Below are 18091 nucleotides of genomic sequence, written 5' to 3'. Positions count from 1 at the left end.
ACTGACTGGCTTCCAGGGCTGTAAACAACAACAATAATAGTGACAGCAAATATTTATTGAAAGCTATAGATTTTTTTATACATTTGTAATGTGAAGAATCAAAAACTTTAAAACTTTTAAAAAAATTACATTATTGGATTTGGTCAAAATGCATCTGTTACAAGAAGGTCCCTATACTTGTGTACAAAATGACAAGTCCTGAGCTCTGCTGTGAAGCTCTATTGCAAGGGTTGAGAAGAAAACAGAAGAACACCTTCCCTCAGAGGACCCTAATGCATTCGAAGAGCACCTAGAAAGACACACTGTGTGGGGAAAAGAAAAACTATTTGCTTATTACAGATGGCTACATTTTAGCTTAGTTTGTGGCATTTGACTTGGATTTCCCACTCCCCCCCCCGCAATTTTCAGTAAATATAGTCTAAGAATTGAAATTTGAAAAGTAGAAGCAAAATGGGAATTTTAAGCCATGTCTACCTATTTGCCAATCTGCATTTCCCCACAAAGGCATTTCTGTGATACTCCACCATATTAACCTGCAGAATATGTATAGAAAATCTTTGTGAAGTAATTTAATCCTTTGAGATTATCATCACCAATGGTTTACTTGCTTATACGTCCAGGTGCACATGTTAAAATAAGTGAATCCCCTGGGTTTTTCAAGTGGATAAACAAAATACAGAAACAGATTTAAGTGACATCATTCTGGTAACCTACTAAGGTATTTTAACTTTTAATATAACTGTATTGACTTAAACAGTAGAACAGTGTGCTCTTTCCTTACAGATCAATCATTTTTTATAGATGACTTTTCCTTTAGCTATAACATAATCAATTAATTCGTGATGGCCTCCAAACTGGTAAATCAAATGCTCCCATCTAGAAAGAAATCAAACATAAACGGATACAAGTCAAAATTATCACTCTGTCAATAAATGCTAATTTCAAAATACATTCTCTAAAATTTTTTTATACTTAGTAGTTAATATTTGGGCTTTTTAAAAAATGGTAGAGTACTATGATAATTAGTCTATGATAAATCCAATATTGTTTAATGATATTAAGTATTTGATCTTAAAATATTTGATTCACATTAGAACAATGACTCCAGATCAGTGCTTCTCAAACTTTAGCATGTATCTTTTTCACCTAGAAGACTTTTTAAGACAGAGATGCTAGGCCCACTCCTGGAGTTTCTGGTTTGGTAGACTGTCCAAGAGGCCTGAGAAGTTGCATTTCCAACAAATTCTCAGAGGATGCCCTTGCTGCTGGGACTGCACTTTGAGAACCACTGTTCTGGACTAGCAGTTGGCAAACTGTGGTCTGTGGGCCAAATCTGGCCTGCTGCTTACGTTTTATTGCTCTTGAGCTAAGATAGTCTTGTTTGGGGTTTTCTAAATTAGGACTTAAAATGGAAAACAAAGACAATAATATTCTGTGACATAAAAATTATATAAAATTCAAATTTCAATGTCCATAAATAAAGTGTTATTGGAACAGTAAAAAAAAAAAAAATTTGCTTCAGTTAAATGATGCATGAGTGGTAACACCAGCGTCACTCTCGATAGAGACAATGGCTTATGACCCTTGAGAGTAGAATTATGATGGAGCCACTCTCTTCTGTTGAACATGAGGTCCAAGGCCTGGCAGAGGCTTGCTAGGGTCCAGACACCATAGGATTCACAACTTTAAGATTTAGAACAATAAAGCTCAGCTTGTTACACTGGAGGCCCAGGAGGCAGCAGGCTGTGAGCGAGTAATACAAAACACGAGGCAGGAAAACTGAAGCAAGGCTTTTGGGATCCAGCAGGAATGAGAAGTCAGAGAGGTAATGAATCAGAACCAGGATGACAAGCCAGAGCTGGGACCTGCGTGGCCCAACACAAGCAGAAAAGGTCAGAACCCAAGAAGAAAAACAAACACAGGCCAGAGGGCACAAGTCCAAAGTCCAGGTAAACAGAACAGAAACCTGGAGATCCATGAAAGATATAAGATGGATGAAGAGACCAGAAAAGTTGGTCTACCCTGCAGTTTAGGACCTGGAGGGAGAGTTTTTGCTTAGAAAGGGGTGACACTAAGAAGACTGGGTAGCTGCTGAGCTTATACAGAGCCTGACACTAATAATCCGTGGAAAAGGGATTTAAACCAAGTCTCCATATTACAGTGGGCATACAATAAAATGGCTCGGCTGGGAGAACACTCACCTGGATGAATTGATGATAATGAGATCTCCCCGTTTGCCTACTTCCAAAGATCCATGAGTGTGAGATTTTCCCAGGGCGTAAGCGGCATTGATGGTGGCAGCGGCCAAGGCCTCGGGCATGGACATTCTCATGTTCACACAGGCCAGGTGCATGACCATCGGCTAAGACGGAAAAGAAAAGCATTGGAGAAAAGCAACAAAACGGCAGCTGCCACCTAGGACATTTCTCAACACCGCACAACAAATAATGATAGTTAAATGTATAAGTGGAGCTGGCTAAATTAGTATGAGAAAAGTTAAATTTACATTTACTCGTAAAGATCCTTATGCTTTGGGAAAGATTCGTTTATGATAGAGATTACTTACCCACCCACCCCCTATATGTATTTAATATTTATTTATTACTTTTCAAGGCCACTTACTGTGTAAGATGAAGCTCACCTCCATATTTACTTACTATAACTTACTAACCTTCCTTGAGCTTACGCAATTCTGAGAGGGGAAATAGGTTTTACTGTAAAACCACAATGCCCAGAGGCTGCGCCAAGGCATAGTATCAATAGAACCTTCTCTCTTCTCTCTCAGCCTGGAGGCATTCAAGTGGCACAGAAATATCCAATTACACTGCTGTCCACGCTCTTTCCTTGTTTCACAGGAAAATCTTTTCAGATCTTTGAAACATTTTAACAGTTAGTGAAATATTTTTAAATTATTTATATGCTTGGTAGAAGTTTCATAGACTATGAAAGGCACATTAAAAATAATTACCATTGAAAAACAATACGCATTAGGGTTGAAATCGCTGCCCAGAGCGACTATTACCCCTTCATCTAACATTTTCCTGGCTCGAGGTTGCTTCAGTCTAAGAAGAGGGAAAAAAAGGATGTCAGTCTCTAGAAGTGGAACTTTTGAAGAACAGATGTTCAGAGTTGAAGCAGACTTAAAGATATCCAACCCCTTCGTGTTCTGGAAGAAGAAACAGAAAACTCAAGCTTAAGTGATTAGTGGTGGCGTCCAGCAGAACCCCAGGACTCCTGATTTTTATCAGCCTGCTTTTGAAATCACTTGGCTATGGCTAACCTTTTAAATTTGGGATTATCATGACAATCTTTATATATATTCAGAGATTCTTGCAAAGGAAGAAAACTTAAAATTGTTTTCAAATGTAATAAACTTTTTTTGACTCCCAAATATAAACAATGAGGTTTAAATAATGCTTTTTAAATTAATATTTTACAATTTTTTGTTCATATCTCTCCCTCTCCTTTTTTTGGGAGGGAGAGGGGGTCTCAAACATTATTATAGGTCCTTTAAATTTTTGAAGGCCCAAGAAACTAATATGTAACATATTTGTGCTTCTTCCTGGATTGGGTATCTCCCTAACCTCCTTGCAAGCTTTTTTTTTCTTTTGTTTTTGCGGTACACGGGCCTCTCACTGTTGTGGCCTCTCCCGCTGCGGAGCACAGGCTCCGGACGCACAGGCTCAGCGGCCATGGCTCACAGGCCCAGCCGCTCCGCGGTATGTGGGATCTTCCCGGACCGGGGCACGAACCGTGTCCTCTGCAACGGTAGGCGGACTCTCAACCACTGCGCCACCAGGGAAGCCCTTGCAAGCTTTTTAAAGTAACTGCTCTAAGAGGAAGTTCAGAGGCCTATCTGCCTATCACCAGGTTTTACTGGAAAAAACAGTTAATTTTCCTGGCAGGTTGGGCTTTCTCAGACAGGTATTCTAAGGGGGCCTGGGCTCATTCTAGGGAGGCATCCTGGAGCTGTTAGAAACTATGCCAGTGTTTGTTCAAGTTTCATAATGTTGGGGAGGGTGGGTGAATAAAATCATTTGTGCTAAGAGCCTGTAGGTTTATAGGCAAGATTGAGGTTTAGTGGAGAGAGGGGCTCAGAGGAGCCTGAATGAAGTTTGGTCAAGGAGAGACCTCCGCTGGAAAGCCTTCCCAGTCACCTTGTTGGCCCTCATTTCCTCTGGCTTCCCCAGCACCCCACACGCCTCCATTTTAGAAACAATAGCTATTGTTTCATGACAATGATAGTGGGCTGGTACTCACCCATTATGAACCTGTACTGCCCAGGAGCTGTCTTTAAATAAAGCTGCTGAGGGTAACCCTGACCCCTCCTTTGAGACCCTACTCTAGCCTTAAGTTCAATTTGATTGATCGGTTGGTTGTAAAGTATTGAGACTATTACACCTGCCCCTCTGCTGGCAAGTCCAGCAGGGGCTAAGGATCACTGAAAGGATTATTTCTTTTTCTTATAATTTGTCCCAGCACCCAGTCCTGTCTCTGGCTAATGAATATTTTTGATTGAATGAATGAATGATACTGTTATATTCTAGGAGTGTACTAAATATGGCAAAGAATAGAATAACTTTATTATTAATAATTAATATATCAATTATTAATAACTAATAATAATTCTGTGCTCAGAATAGGTTCTATTTATGTTTTATACAAAGTCCACCTAAGTTTGGCATTCGAGGCTCCCCACAAACTGAGCCCACACTTCTTTCAGGGCCTCCTTTCTCATCCCTGTCCTACCCAATACTGCACTCGAACCACTGGGGTTTTCTATGTGTACATTTCTGAGTCTGCCGTCCTCCTTGCCTAGAATATCCACCCCTCCCTGAAATGCATTCATATTCCCAGGCCCAGCTCACCTCTCACCCACCCATGCTCACTTTCCCTGGTCACTCAGCCAGAAGTGATTATCCTTTTCATTACCTCTATAGGTATTACTGTCTATTCATTGATCATGTTTCATACGCTTAGACTGCAAATTCCGTGAAGGACCATGTGTGTCTTATTCACCGTTGTGTCTCTAGTACCAGTACAGTGCCTGGTATTAATAGCTGATTGATTATCTTTTGTTAAAGGAATTCTTTAATTTTTTATTACTGTGTTTTCATTGCACCTCAGTTTTATTTTCTCCCCAAAATACAGGGACTTCTTGGCAGCTTCAATGAAAAGCATATGGTATCTAACACATGGAGACCAATAAAACTTGCCTGGTCATTAACTCAGCCAGTCATTCTAAAACCATCCCATTAGTGAAAACTCTGTGCCAGGTACTAAAGCCTCAGAGTCATCCTTGAGTCATTTCTCACAGTCCACATCCAACCCATCAGAAAATCTTGTTGGCTCCCCCTTAAAACTACATCCAGAATCCAACTCATTTTTATATCCCTCTGCTACCACCTTGGATCCAAGTCACCATCACTGCTTGCTAGGATATTTGTTAAGACCATCCTAACTGGCTTTCCTGCTTCTACCCTCAAGCCCTTAAAATATATTCTCTTCCTAGCAGCCAGAGGGATTTTTTAGAAAAATAAGTTAGATCATGTCGCCGTGCTTTGAACCACTCTCAGTGGCTTCCCGTGGGCTTGCTGTCTGCACCATGAACTCAGCCCTTCAAGAACTGCCCCTCTTTCTGGCCTCGTCTCCTATCTCTCCCTGCCTGGCTTGTGCCTCTCTGGCCTCACTCTTGCCGTTCTTCAAATACTCTCAGTGCATTTCTACCGCTGCACTCACCATCCATCCACTCAGAACACTCTTCTAGTTATCCCGGCTCCTTCCCCCAGATATGGCTTGCTCCCTCACTTCCTGGAGGTCTCTGCCCAAATGTCCCCTCCTCCAAAAGCCTTCCCTGACCATCCTAAAAACACAGCACCCTCCCCTCAAACACTCTCTATCCTCTCGCCTCACCTGGATTGTTTTCACAGCACCAAGCATCACCTGACATTTTCTATGTTCGTTGGTCGGTTTGCACATTGTCTCTCCCCCATTAGAATGTAAGCTCCTTGAGGACAAGACTCTGTTTTACTTGTGGCTGGATCCACAGTGCCTAGAACAGTGCCTGACAAGTAATGGGCCCCCAACACGCGTGTTGAATACAGAAATTAATCAAGGATTGGGGGTACAAAGGTGACACTTGCCCTTGAAGCATTCCCAGTCTACGACAGGCAGTTTCCAGGACCACTTAAAATAGTGTTTCTCTGCTAGGACAATGCGTGAGAGAGGTGAGTGAAGCGGAGATACAGAGTGAGGAAAGGGTAGACGTTAAAATTTCCCTGCCGGTCACTCTGACGGCCTCCCCTCCCTTTCCCGAATTACTTAAGGAGGAAAAATATATGTATGTACAAGGCAGTACAATTATAAAGGGGGCTCCAGATAAGCTAAGGTGAATGTGTCCTGAATAAATTTAAATATTATATACAAAGATGCATAAAATAATGATTAAAAGAAGCCCTTGAGTGGCATAAGGCAATGGTTATTCCGGAAATGAGAGTCCAGAGAGTTCAGGGCGCAGCGGGGAAACCTGCAGGTTCCTCCTGGTGGAGAGATCAGAGAAATACAGAAACAGAGAAGCCAGAGAAGAGCGTGGCTTTCCCTTTGGTTGCCCCTGTCATCCAAACAGGGTGTTAAACCCATCTTGTGGTGATGGCACGTGGCAGCTGCCACTGGCATAGGGACAAAGTGCAGACTTTTAATGCTGAACTGCCCTCCAGCACCGCAGGTCTCAGATTTTTGCTCTGTCTTAAGAGATTCAAGGTGAGTTAAAGGAATCCTTTTCTTTTGTAAAAACTTATTCCTTGGGTGGTGGAAAATTAACCAGATTAAGTCTTGATTGACGGCTCCGATGACTACTGAGATTTGCAAGGAAAGCAGCTGGTCATACTGAGAATAGTTATTGATGGAGATTTCCTGACGGTAACCTACATTATGTCCACTCTTTAAGAGAATAGTAATAAGAGAAATGTATAATATTTTATATATATGTGTGTGTATAAAATCATAATAAATTTGAAAAAAGCACTGCAATATTCCTTTCTTCTCCCTTATAAAAGTTACTTGATGGGCTTCCCTGGTGGCGCAGTGGTTGAGAGTCCGCCTGCCGATGCAGGGGACACAGGTTCGTGCCCTGGTCTGGGAAGATCCCACATGCCGCGGAGCGGCTGGGCCCGTGAGCCATGGCCGCTGAGCCTGCGCGTCCGGAGCCTCTGCTCCGCAACGGAAGAGGCCACAACAGTGAGGCCACAACCATTAAAAAAAAAAAAAAAAAAAAAAGTTACTTGAACCTGTTTTTCCAATCCCTCAGGCAGAGTTTCTGAATCACAGCACAATTAATGTCTTGGACTGGATGATTCTTTGTTGTAGAAGGTTTTTCCGTGCACTGTAGGATGTTTAGCAACATCTCTGGCCTCTACCCACTAGATGCCAGTGACACCCCCTAGTTGTGACAACCAAAAATGTCTCCAGATACTGTCAAATATCCCCTGAGGAGCAAAATCACTCCAAGTTTGAGAACCACTGTCCTAAGGCCATAACTGCGGAATCACGCCCCTCCCCACAAAAAAAACATGTACCACAACCGCAGAGAAAGCACCCAGTCCTAAGAGGAAATCAACTGCCTCTTGAATGCTGGACCTTCTGACCACAAATTCGGTGGCTGTCATGGAAGTGGTTCAATGAGTCAGGAGACCTCAGGTCTCATATTTGAACTGGAGCAATGGCCATGATAAAAGATGGACTACATGGACTCAATCCATTGAGGGCACACAGCCAAATCCCCGGGGAGGTGCCACAAAATATACTTAGACATCTCCTCTTTCCTCCCATTCCCAGGATTTATGAGGATTATGGTCCCCACTTGTATCCTCTTAGAAAGCAGCTCATTCAGATTCAGAATACTGTGAAATATCCCTAATATCTTATGCATGTTTTTTTAAAGTATAAAGCCTATATCACTATTTTCTAATTATAAAAATAATGCATATTGATTTTTAATTGGAAAATTCCAAAAATGAGGAAGAAAAAAAAAGAAAGCGCCACTCTCCCCAGTAATCCCACCACTCAAACACAATTTGGGTCTAAGCTCCTTCCTCGGGGTAATTCATTACAAATATCATACCAGTATTAGCATCTTCCATGAGTTAAGTTTTCCTGATCTGCATTTTTTTTTTTTTTTTTTTGGCGGTACGCGGGCCTCTCACTGTTGTGGCCTCTCCCGTTGCGGAGCACAGGCTCCGGACGTGCAGGCTTAGCGGCCATGGCTCACAGGTCCAGCCGCTCTGCAGCATGTGGGATCTTCCCGGACCGGGGCACGAACCCATGTCCCCTGCATCGGCAGCAGACTCGCAACCACTGCGCCACCAGGGAAGCCCCTGATCTGCATTTTTAAGGGATTTGTAAGGGTGATGAATATTTGGGCATCTTGGAAGTCTGTGTGTCCACAGCTTATACTTGCAGCTCTCATGCTGGGGGGAGAAACAACCTCACCTCAGCATGTAGGCCGTAGTGGGCAGGAGGACAGCAGAGCACCTGGCCGCTGCCATGGCAGCAATGCCTTCATCACTCACTTCTTCCAGGTGACTGATTGCCTGGGCTCCCAGTTCCACCCCGAGCTAAACAGAATGGGCAGAGAGACAGAGAGAAGTTTCACCAACAGCAACAACAAATCAATAACGTGCCAGCAAATGGTTTTTCCTGCAAAAATAGACAGCACTCTATTATTAAGATTTCTTGCCAACTACCTCTCACGAGCACAAGCTCGGTGATCTGAAGTGGGCAGTGTGGTGAAGTGGATCCAGAGATATTTAGGAGGAGAATTGGGAGGACTTGCTGGTTGGCTGAAATGCAGTAGGTGAGGGGGAGGGAGGAGTCAAAATGATATCCAGGGTCTCGACTTAGGCAACAGATGGATAATGACGTCATTCACTGGGGCAGGAAACACGGGACAAGATTTGGACGTGATATTAAGAGATCATATTGAACGCGTGGTGGTCGAGACACATGTAGACTATCTACATCTGTATTTATGCCCCAAGGGCAGTTGTTTATGTAGCTCCAGGGCTTAGAGGAAAGAGCTAGACCCCCAACTGCAGGGATTTGGTGCGTCTTACTGCTGAATTCTCAGTGCCTAGAACAATGCCCGGCACACAGCAGATACTCAACTATTTGTAGAAAGCATGAATAAATTAATCTGGAAAAGACACATAGATGTGAAAATCATCCTGTGGCTATTAATGGTATGCTCCACTAAAAGCCCTCTGGATGCTGCCACAGAAAGGCCCTAGAAGCTACCTGTGAAATTAACAGACTGAGCTAGGGTGGCTTTGCGTGCCAATCAAAATAGGTTGTGAATTTAGTGAATGAGATCACAAAGGTACTTCTTTTTTCTACTAGTATCACCAGGAGGAAATAATAAAAGTAAATGATCAGCAAAAAAGTCTGGGATTCCAAGGCTCAACCACACCAACCTGCACATATTTCAAACAAATTTCCCCGTTCTCTATCTTTTCAGAGAGTTACTCCTTCCTTTGAACAAACTCATTAAGTTTTCCACAGCACGAGTGTCGACAAAGGAAAAGCAAAAGGTCACCCATACCTCAGCAGCCTTCATTGGGTGGAGTTCATCCCCATGGAAGTTAATCTGTAACCCTATATCTTTCCCACTTTGAAGAATCCTTCTGGTGGAATTGAGATCAAAGACGCCCTTCTCACAGAACACATCTATATTGTCAACGTGTATTTCCCCATTTCTGCCAAGTTCCTTCAGCTTTGGGAGGTGGTTATTGATGATGTCATCAGCGGCTTCAGTAGCAGTTTTTCCTCTGAGGGAAGAAGAAAGTGAGATTACCGTGGGCAAGTTTTTTTTTAATTGGAGAAAGGGTTTTTTTGGCACTTGGAGAACCTGAGAAATTGTAGGTAAATGACCCCAAGCCCCAGAAAGGTAAAGAGAAGATCAAAGCTATAACTCAGGACTCTTAGCAATCGGGATGAGCCTACATAGCAGAGGTATTGATAAGACTTCTGTATACACTGACCCTATAGGCAGAGACTCAGATGGTTCATCCATTCTGGCACATCTGGGTTGCCTTTGGGACACGTAGAGGACATCCTGGATGCTTCCCTGACAACCCAACCATGAGCCCCTTACCTGGGCCAAGCTGTTTCCCTGACTTTTTCTTCCTCCACACTGTTTCTAGGAGCATCTGCCTAAGGCTTTCTGTCTCATCAGACATAGGGGAAGAAGACAGTAGGAGGCCCTGAAATTCTTTCTAAGATTCTGGGGTAGTTATATATGAGAAAGGTCTGGGCTTTTGAAGTCAGACACAGAGCTGCGCCACTTGCTAGCTGTATAACTTTGGACACATGATGTAGACGTCATTTGGCATCCTCTGGGCCTCAGGCTTTATCTTCGGGGATCAAGATCAGACCTCAGAGGCTCACTGGCAGATGGAGAAATTTTCTGTAAAACTTTAGCCTTGTGTTTGGCACACAGAAGGCTCTCAGCAAAAACCATCTGGGTGGGTAGATAGAGGTGGGCTCTGAGGAGACACATACTTATATATGCTGTTTCTAATTCTCGAGACAACCATACAGGATAAGCGTGTTATTTAGCTGGTTTACAGATAAGCAATTCATGTTCAGAAAAGTTAAATGATCAAAACTTAACTCAAAATCACCCAGCTGGAAGTAGCTAAGCTAGACTCAAACCCAGGTCTGGTGTCCCTCCAAAGCCTGAGACTTTTCTGCCATGTCACATTGTCTTTCCTACTAAAAAAAAAAAAAAAAAAAAAACAGACTATAATAGACAGGATATCCCAAAAGTCTTAGTGCAGTTTCAAGCCATAATAATTTCAGAAGTATAAATGCTAAAAACATACAACAGACATCATTGGAAATATTAAGTATTTATATTTCTTTTCTACTTAGTTCTGTAAATTTTTCATAATAATTTCAATGTTAATTTTTTTAGTTCGTTTGATTAAAGATGGTAAATGAAATATTAACATTAAAATTTTCTTTGTCAAAGTTCACAGAACTAAAGAAATGTACACATTTTTTAATGATTAACCTTAAAAGATTTAATTAACTTATGAATATGACTTAATTAAATGGGCTATTTATGTGATTAAACCATTTTTGTAAGCCTGCAGCATTTATTATCTAAGTTAGTTATCACCACTTAAAACTGCACTAAGACTTTGGAGACGTCTGCGAATTTTCAAGTCCTGGATTTCTTTTGGATCGTTTGGTTCTAGGACTGCAGGCCTTCTGATCTAGTAATTCCGGGATGGATGAGATGTAGACGCAGAAGGGGAGAGAATTCTCTACAGCAAATCCATACAGGAGGAACTTTCTAGGTAAAGAGGAAAGCTGAAAAAAACATTTACAGCATTAAAACAAAAATGTTTGCTGCTAAACAAGCAAACAGGTGAACAAAAATAAAAACCTCCCTATGTCATCTTGACGTCAAGATTTGATCTACCTCCCACGGGGTGTTACTCAATTCCTGAAGTGCCTTTGGGCTCACTGTCATGGGAAACTATTTAAATTAATATCTGTCATTTTAAAGGACCTATCAGGGGAATTTCTTTTTGTTAACCAAGAGTTTTGAACACCTCCTCTTCCTTCACTATTAAGGGACTTGCAAACGAATGGGTCTGGTGGGGCCCGCCTTCCTAAACCCATGTGTGTGAGACGCCTGAAGGTTGGAATCAGAACACCTTTCCAAAGGTTCTACTCGTCCCTCTGCAAGAGCTAATGTGCTGGTGCACCTTCACTCCCTGGAGAACGCAGCCCTACTTAGGCACCACATGAGCCCTTCTGCGTTCTCAGTACCCTGAGTTAAACCCCGGTCCCTTCGGCTGAGGTTACTTTGGCACCGAGTGAGCCCCGCAGTAAGTGGCTGAGATGCTGATGTCCAGCTCCCGCCGGGCGCGCTCAATCACGCGTAGCATCTTGAGCTCCGTCTCCAGGCTGAGGCCGTATCCGCTCTTGCACTCCACCAGCGTTGTCCCCGCCCTCATCATGCACCCAAGCCGCTGCTGGAAGGAACTGAACAGCTCCTCCTCCGAGGCCTGGCGCGTGCGCTCCACCGTGAAGTTGATCCCTCCTCCAGCCTGGTGGATATCCATGTATGTGGCTCCTGCCAACTGAACACACGGTTCACCCTTAGGTCTGCAAAATGCAGGGAGGTTGCAGGCAGCTCTACAGAACCTACGTACAGGGGTGATATTCGACATGACTGACAATGGATATGGCACAGGCACCAACCGATCAGGAAGGATGGTGGGGCACCATCCTTCTGGAAGTGCCTACTCTGCCAGGGTGGTGGGGAGTTGCAGGGGTCAGAGGTGTTTCAGGAAGGGACTGGGATGGCAGAAATGGGAGATGTGGGGAGGACTTGGGGCCTCAGGCTAGCGACAGTTTACCAACAGGTACAAAAGTATTTCGGTATTTTAACAAGCCAGTCAGTCTCGGTGTGTACCAGCTAGTCTCGGTACCTATGAGAAAGCAAAGCTTAGGCGATTAGGGACCTCACTGTGGTTTATTCAAGTCCCCACTAAGAGACCCAGAGCATTTCCACCCCTCAGTATTTGGCCACCTAGAGTTTCGGGCCTGACCTCTGTCACTCAAGCAAATAAAGAGGCTCTTTCTGGGATCCCACTGGACCCCTGTTACTCTGGGCAGCAGGGAGTGTGGTGCAAACAAAGTGTCCCCGCCTGCGGGGCTCCCTTAGTCACACCCTTCCCTTCTGTTCTTAATTCTGTCACGTTCAAGTTATTGCAAACTCGAGCTTTTAAGGAAAGTTTCAATGGTTTTATAATAAATGATCTTCGTTCATTTCGTGTTAAAAAGAAAAACCAACACCTGATGGGTTTGGCCCTTTTTGCATCACTTTCTGCATCATCGAATGAGAGAATTGGACCGTAAATCTCTAAGGTTGATTTTCGGCTCTGAAATTCAATGATTTACGAAAGTCTTAAAAACAGTTCTAGATTGTTGAGAAAGGTAGACAATTTTTGAAGAAATTTTTTCTTTTTCTGAAATAATCCAATTTAGCTGTTAGGCTGCACAGGTTTTTAAAAAACAGTGTGAAGAAAAGACACGGAGGGAACAACCTGAAAAGGCTACGTACTGTAGGATTCCAAGTCTATGACATTCTGGAAAAGGCAAAACTATGGAGACAGTAGAAAGATCAGTGGTTGCCAGGGACTCGGGGGAGACAGGGATGAAGAGGCAGAGCAGAGAAGATTTTGGGGGCAGTAAAATTACTCTGTATGATACTACAATGGTGGGGGCATGTCATTACACATTTGCCCAAACCTAAAGGATGCACAACAAGAGTCAACAGTCATGAAAGCTATGAACTCTGGGTGATGATGATGTGTCAATGTAGGTTCATCCATGGTAACAAATGTACCACTCTGGTCAGGGATGTTGAAAATGGAAAAGGCTGTGCTTTGGGCAGGGGGCAGGGAGCAGTGGTATATGGGAAATCTCTGTACCTTTCATTCAATTGTTCTGTGAACCTAAAACTACTCTAAAAAATAAAGTCTACTAAAAACAAGGAAATAAACAATGTGAAAATGGCTCAAACCAGGGATTTGAGGGTTGACTGCAGCTAATTAATGACTGACAAAGACTACAATTTATGTTTCTTAATAAGTTTCATTTTTCTGGAAAAAAAGTGGGAACAATATAAGACATTTTATTTTTGTGATTAATAATATGTTTTTCCAAGTTTGACCCCAATGAATGGTGATTTTCAAACTGTTTCCTGGAGTCCCTTCAAAGGCTACCAAGGGATGGAATGAGGAAAAGAAAAGAGAGGAGAAATTAGTGAGCAAAGCAGGTCAGCTCTATTTTAAAAGGAGGATTCAGCAGCTAAAACAGCTTGAAAACTATTATACTTGAAATGACTGACAGCCCTGGGCACAGTATAAAGGTTTGGCACCAAGTTATAAATTGGTTAATTTTGTTGTAATTGATTTCCATAGTCCAAGCCAGTAAAAATATCAGTTAAAAAGACATGTAAACATTTGTTGTAAAGCCTAACAGCCTACAAACTCTAGAAAACCACGTCTATATTTGTGCTTTATTTTGATTTGCTATTGTTTATTGCAGTTACCTTCATCGCAAACTCATGAACTCTTTCACCAGCCCATACTGGATGTGTGTGTGCATCCACTAAACCTGTAATCAATAAATCAAATCACGTTTAAAGTTAAGAAACAGAAAGCACTTAGACAGCAGGCAGACTCTACTATACAGTTCTTAGGAAAGCAGGATCGTGGTCAGCCATCTTGGAGGAAGGTGGAGAAGGGAGAATTTGTCTGCATGGTTCCAAGAAGACTCCCTGCATGGTTGGTCTAGAAGGCTCTAATGGAGGAGGGTGACTCAACATGGTGAAAATATCTCCTAAAGAAATACAGCTCCTTTTGCCCAATAAATCCATGCTCACCAAGCAACCTTTTAAAACAGGATGTCAAATCTATTAGCTGAGCAAAACCAAGGACTATATGACCAAGGAAGAATCTGGGTGTGAAAAAGAATAATACTATCCCTACCCTCAACTTTGAGCAGGAAAAGTATAAAATCAGAAAGATGAATCTTTCTTTAAGAAAGAAAAATATTTTAATTAAAGAGAAACTATAAAATGGTCACTTGAAACTTTTGTTTATCCCAGTACAATTTGGTAAAGTCCGTCCTTCCAGAACATTCAAAGTGCCTTATAGATTAAATGGCTCATTAGTGGTTCCAATCGGAGTAAAACCAAAAGTCCCTACCATATATTCTCTACCATATTCTGCTCTTTCTCATGAGGTTTCACCCTGACTTTCTCTCCTGACCCCCAAGGGCCAGATAGTAGAAGCTCTGTCAGATGCGCACAGCACACAAGTATAAATCCTAGCCTCTGTGTTTGCGCAGAACTCAAAATTTGTGAAATTTGTTTCAGAGGATTACATAAAACATAGAAAATGTAGGAGATAATGGTTAATAAACTGATTCTGTTATCAATCACTGAAGATACAAATGAACTTCAATGAAATCTCTAGGGTTTCTTGGTTTATGTTTTTTCGCCTGGAGATGGGTCCTTTGTTTCATACTCTATACAAATTTAGAGTATATTCTGGAATTACAGAGAGCAATTTGCTGTCTTTGCCTCCCCTATGCCATGGATTAATAAAATTCTTCCAACAGCTTTTGAACCCAAGCCCAGCACAGCTGGTTCTCTTCAACATTTGAGTGGGAAGAAGTGGAGTGAATGAATGGGTGTGACTCCCAGCTTGCCCTTCACCTGTTTAGAGATCTTGGGTAAGATATTTCACCCCTAAACATCAGTGTTCTAACCTGCAATGTGTAGATAATGATACTTACCTTCCAGGGCAGTCCGGTTTCACTCCACATGAAAGTGTGTTTGTAAAGCAGCTAGACATTTACTAGTAGAAATTCAATAAATAGTAGCTATTATATTTTCATATTATTGTGAAACCTTGTTTAAAACAAGCTACTACTCTTCCTCTTTACACTACTAAAACTGCTTTCAGGGCTTTACTGAAAAAGAGGTTAATACCTGGCAAGATGCATTTCCCGGAACAGTCAATTCTTTCTTGAAATGTTTCTTCTGAAAACTGTTTTTGGATATCATCAGCAGGACCGATGGCTTTTATGAACCCATCTCTGAAAAACAAATCAAGAAATTATTACTAACTTTGGGGGAAATATTGTGAAAATTTTGACCAATGATCACATTATTGATGCCTTTCGGTGTCAGTCAATATTTATTGTATTTCCTTCTTGAGTGTGTGTCTTTGGAAATTGACTCTAGCCACATGCAAGGCAAAAAGTCAAATCAGGTGTAGCAGAGATTGCTAATTGTTCCCCAAGATCAATGTTCCCTTTTCCCACAGTGCTAGATTCCTAAATTTTAGCTGGAGGCATGACCACCCAGAATAAAGACCACCTTTCCGTGTCTCCCATCAGCCAGGTGTGGCCATGTGACTAAGTTCTAGCCAATAGGATCGTTTTCTCTGCCTACTTCCTACTGGCTGGAATGTAGACACCATAATGAGAGATGGCACAGCAATCCTGGATGTTGGAGTGCCTGTGAGCAAGAGGGCAGTGCTCAGCTGAGCAAGACAGTAGGGGTCGGGTCTGGATCCTCCGTGGAGTACGGCCATCAACTAGCCCTAGGTTCCTACATCCATGCAATTCTGTTAACTCATTTTAACAAGTTTTTGACAGTAACACTGGGAATGTTTTTCTTTGTTAATTAAAAACAAACACACACAGAGTCCCTAAAAGCTGGGCTCTTACACAACCCTAAGCAGATTCAGATAAGGGATGAGACTTGTGTAATCGCAGTGCCATGGGCTCTCCAATTCAGATGGGCACCCAACCCTCATTACCACTCCAAGTCCACCCTTCCAAAGTTTGGCTGTTCTTTTATTCTCAGAAGTGTAAATGAAAATAACTGAAAATGTCCTCTCTTTCTGGTGGCTGAATCTTAATTATCTATCACCCCAAACCATCGCCATCTGAACGTTTTCTGTGGTTCTCAAGCTTTGGGGTGCAGACGAAGTGGGTGGGAGACGTGCTTTGTAAAAATTCAGATCTCATAACTCCACCCATAGAGATCCTGATTCAAAAGACCTGGGGATAGGTGGGGACTGGGTGGAGGGGATTGGATGAAGGTAGTCAAAATGTACAAACTTCCAGTTATAAGATAAATAAGTACTAGGGATGTAATGTACAGCATGATAAATATAATGAACACTGCTGTATGTTACTTATGAAAGTTGTTCAAAGAATAAGTCCTAGGAGTTCTGGTCACAAGGAAAAAATTTTTTTCTACTTCTTTGAATTTGTATCTATATGAGAGGATGGATGTTCACTATACTTACTGGTAATCATTTCACGATGTATGTAAGTCAAATCGTGCTGTTCACCTTAAATCTATACAGTGCTGTATGCCAATTATATCTCAATAAAACTTGAAAAAAAGAAAAAAGATCTGGGGATGGGGGGGCGGCATCAGAAGTCTGTCTTTAAAAAAAAAATCTCAGGCCGTCTGAGTCAGGTGGTCCCCCCGTCCGCACTTCAAGAAGCATTGCAGAGACCCCCTACGCCTTCAGATTGCTGCAATTATATTTTATCAGCAGAAGCGGGATCTTGACGCTCCCCAGTGGGATGTGCAGCTTGAGAGAGGTTTCTTCAACTGAATGACAACCGGAGGCGGCCAAATACATTAGCAACAGGCGCCTAAAAGGCAGGCGTGCCAATGACTCCCTGGGTGCGAAAAGGCTGTTACCGCGTTCCCCTCCACAGCCCACAAGTTACAGAAAGAGCACCAAGCTGGGCCTTGGCTGACCGGTGCCCCCCAGCACACGACCCGGGGCGCCCGCAGCTCCAGAGCGCGCGGCCACTTACGTGCCCACCACCAGGCTGGCGCCCTCCAGCACCGCCAGGCTGCGCAGCGCGTCGCACGCCAGGAAGCGCTCGCCGCGGGCGCACACCAGCACCACTTGCCGCGCGTTCTCCAGCAGGAGGCGGTGGCCGTCCGCCATGTCGCTGCGCACCGCAGGTCTAGCAGAAGCTGTGCGGCTCCCGCCGCTGGCGGCCAGCGGTAGAAGGGACAGGTCCGCAGGCGGCGCCGCCCGGGGCCAGCACGGAGGGGCGGGGCGGGGGCGGGCGCTCGTAGCAGCTGCCAGTCCAGACCGCCGGGGATGCGCGCCTCCCCCCACTACGAACCGGCAATAAGAGTACCAGCAACGAGAATGATGATTAGTAATAAACGTTATAGTGGAATCTTCTCTTTCCTGTTCGCTTTGTCATGCTCTGGGTAAATGTGGTAGAGAGTCCTGTCCCTACTTTACAGGTAAGGAAACTGCGGCTCTGCAGAGGGGAGAGAGAAAGGCGGGCTGCGACGATCACGTGACCTGGCGGAAAGGAGTCACCGAGGGCGAGGGGGCCCGGAGTGGGCAGAATGGGGGAGGAGGGGGACCTGGGTAGGGGCAGGGGCCGGAACCTGAGACAGAGTCCCGGGAGGGGACAGAGTGGGGAGAAACCTCTGACCGGAAACTCGCGGCAG

The 18091-nt window shown here is 43.4% G+C and overlaps 2 protein-coding genes across 2 annotated transcripts in view; one reads left to right on the top strand and one right to left on the bottom strand.

The window, feature by feature from the left end:
• Nucleotides 1-448: 448 nt before the first annotated feature.
• On the bottom strand, nt 449-17802 carry AMDHD1 (amidohydrolase domain containing 1). Its single transcript, XM_029205393.1, has 9 exons — nt 17431-17802; nt 15575-15681; nt 14129-14193; nt 11872-12149; nt 9596-9821; nt 8488-8612; nt 2969-3062; nt 2202-2362; nt 449-876 (listed from the first exon to the last, which is right to left on the bottom strand). Exons 1-9 carry the CDS (start codon nt 17565-17567, stop codon nt 789-791), a joined length of 1281 nt encoding a protein of 426 aa, XP_029061226.1. The 5' UTR covers nt 17568-17802; the 3' UTR covers nt 449-788.
• Nucleotides 17766-18091, top strand: part of CCDC38 (coiled-coil domain containing 38) — a 40868-nt gene continuing 40542 nt past the window's right edge. The window contains exon 1 of the mRNA XM_029206727.1: nt 17766-17878. Coding sequence (XP_029062560.1) covers nt 17834-17878 — 45 coding nt within the window. The 5' untranslated portion in view covers nt 17766-17833. The remainder of the gene's footprint in view (nt 17879-18091) is intronic.

This window comes from Monodon monoceros, unplaced genomic scaffold, assembly GCF_005190385.1.
Source record: "Monodon monoceros isolate NGI ecotype Baffin Bay Population unplaced genomic scaffold, NGI_Narwhal_1 Super_Scaffold_6, whole genome shotgun sequence".
Taxonomy (NCBI): domain Eukaryota; kingdom Metazoa; phylum Chordata; class Mammalia; order Artiodactyla; family Monodontidae; genus Monodon; species Monodon monoceros.
The sequence above is the reverse complement of the archived record's forward strand: the minus strand, read 5'-3'. Positions and strand labels throughout refer to the sequence as shown.

Bases quoted from the DNA above. Each gene is read 5' to 3' on its own strand.
- AMDHD1 (XM_029205393.1), bottom strand. From the start codon at position 17,567: ATGGCGGACGGCCACCGCCTCCTGCTGGAGAACGCGCGGCAAGTGGTG. The intron at 15,682-17,430 runs GTAAGTGGCCGC...TTTGTTTTTCAG, and splicing joins GCCAGCCTGGTGGTGGGCAC to AGATGGGTTCATAAAAGCCA. The intron at 3,063-8,487 runs GTGAGGTTGTTT...CCCTCTTCTTAG, and splicing joins ACTACGGCCTACATGCTGAG to ACTGAAGCAACCTCGAGCCA.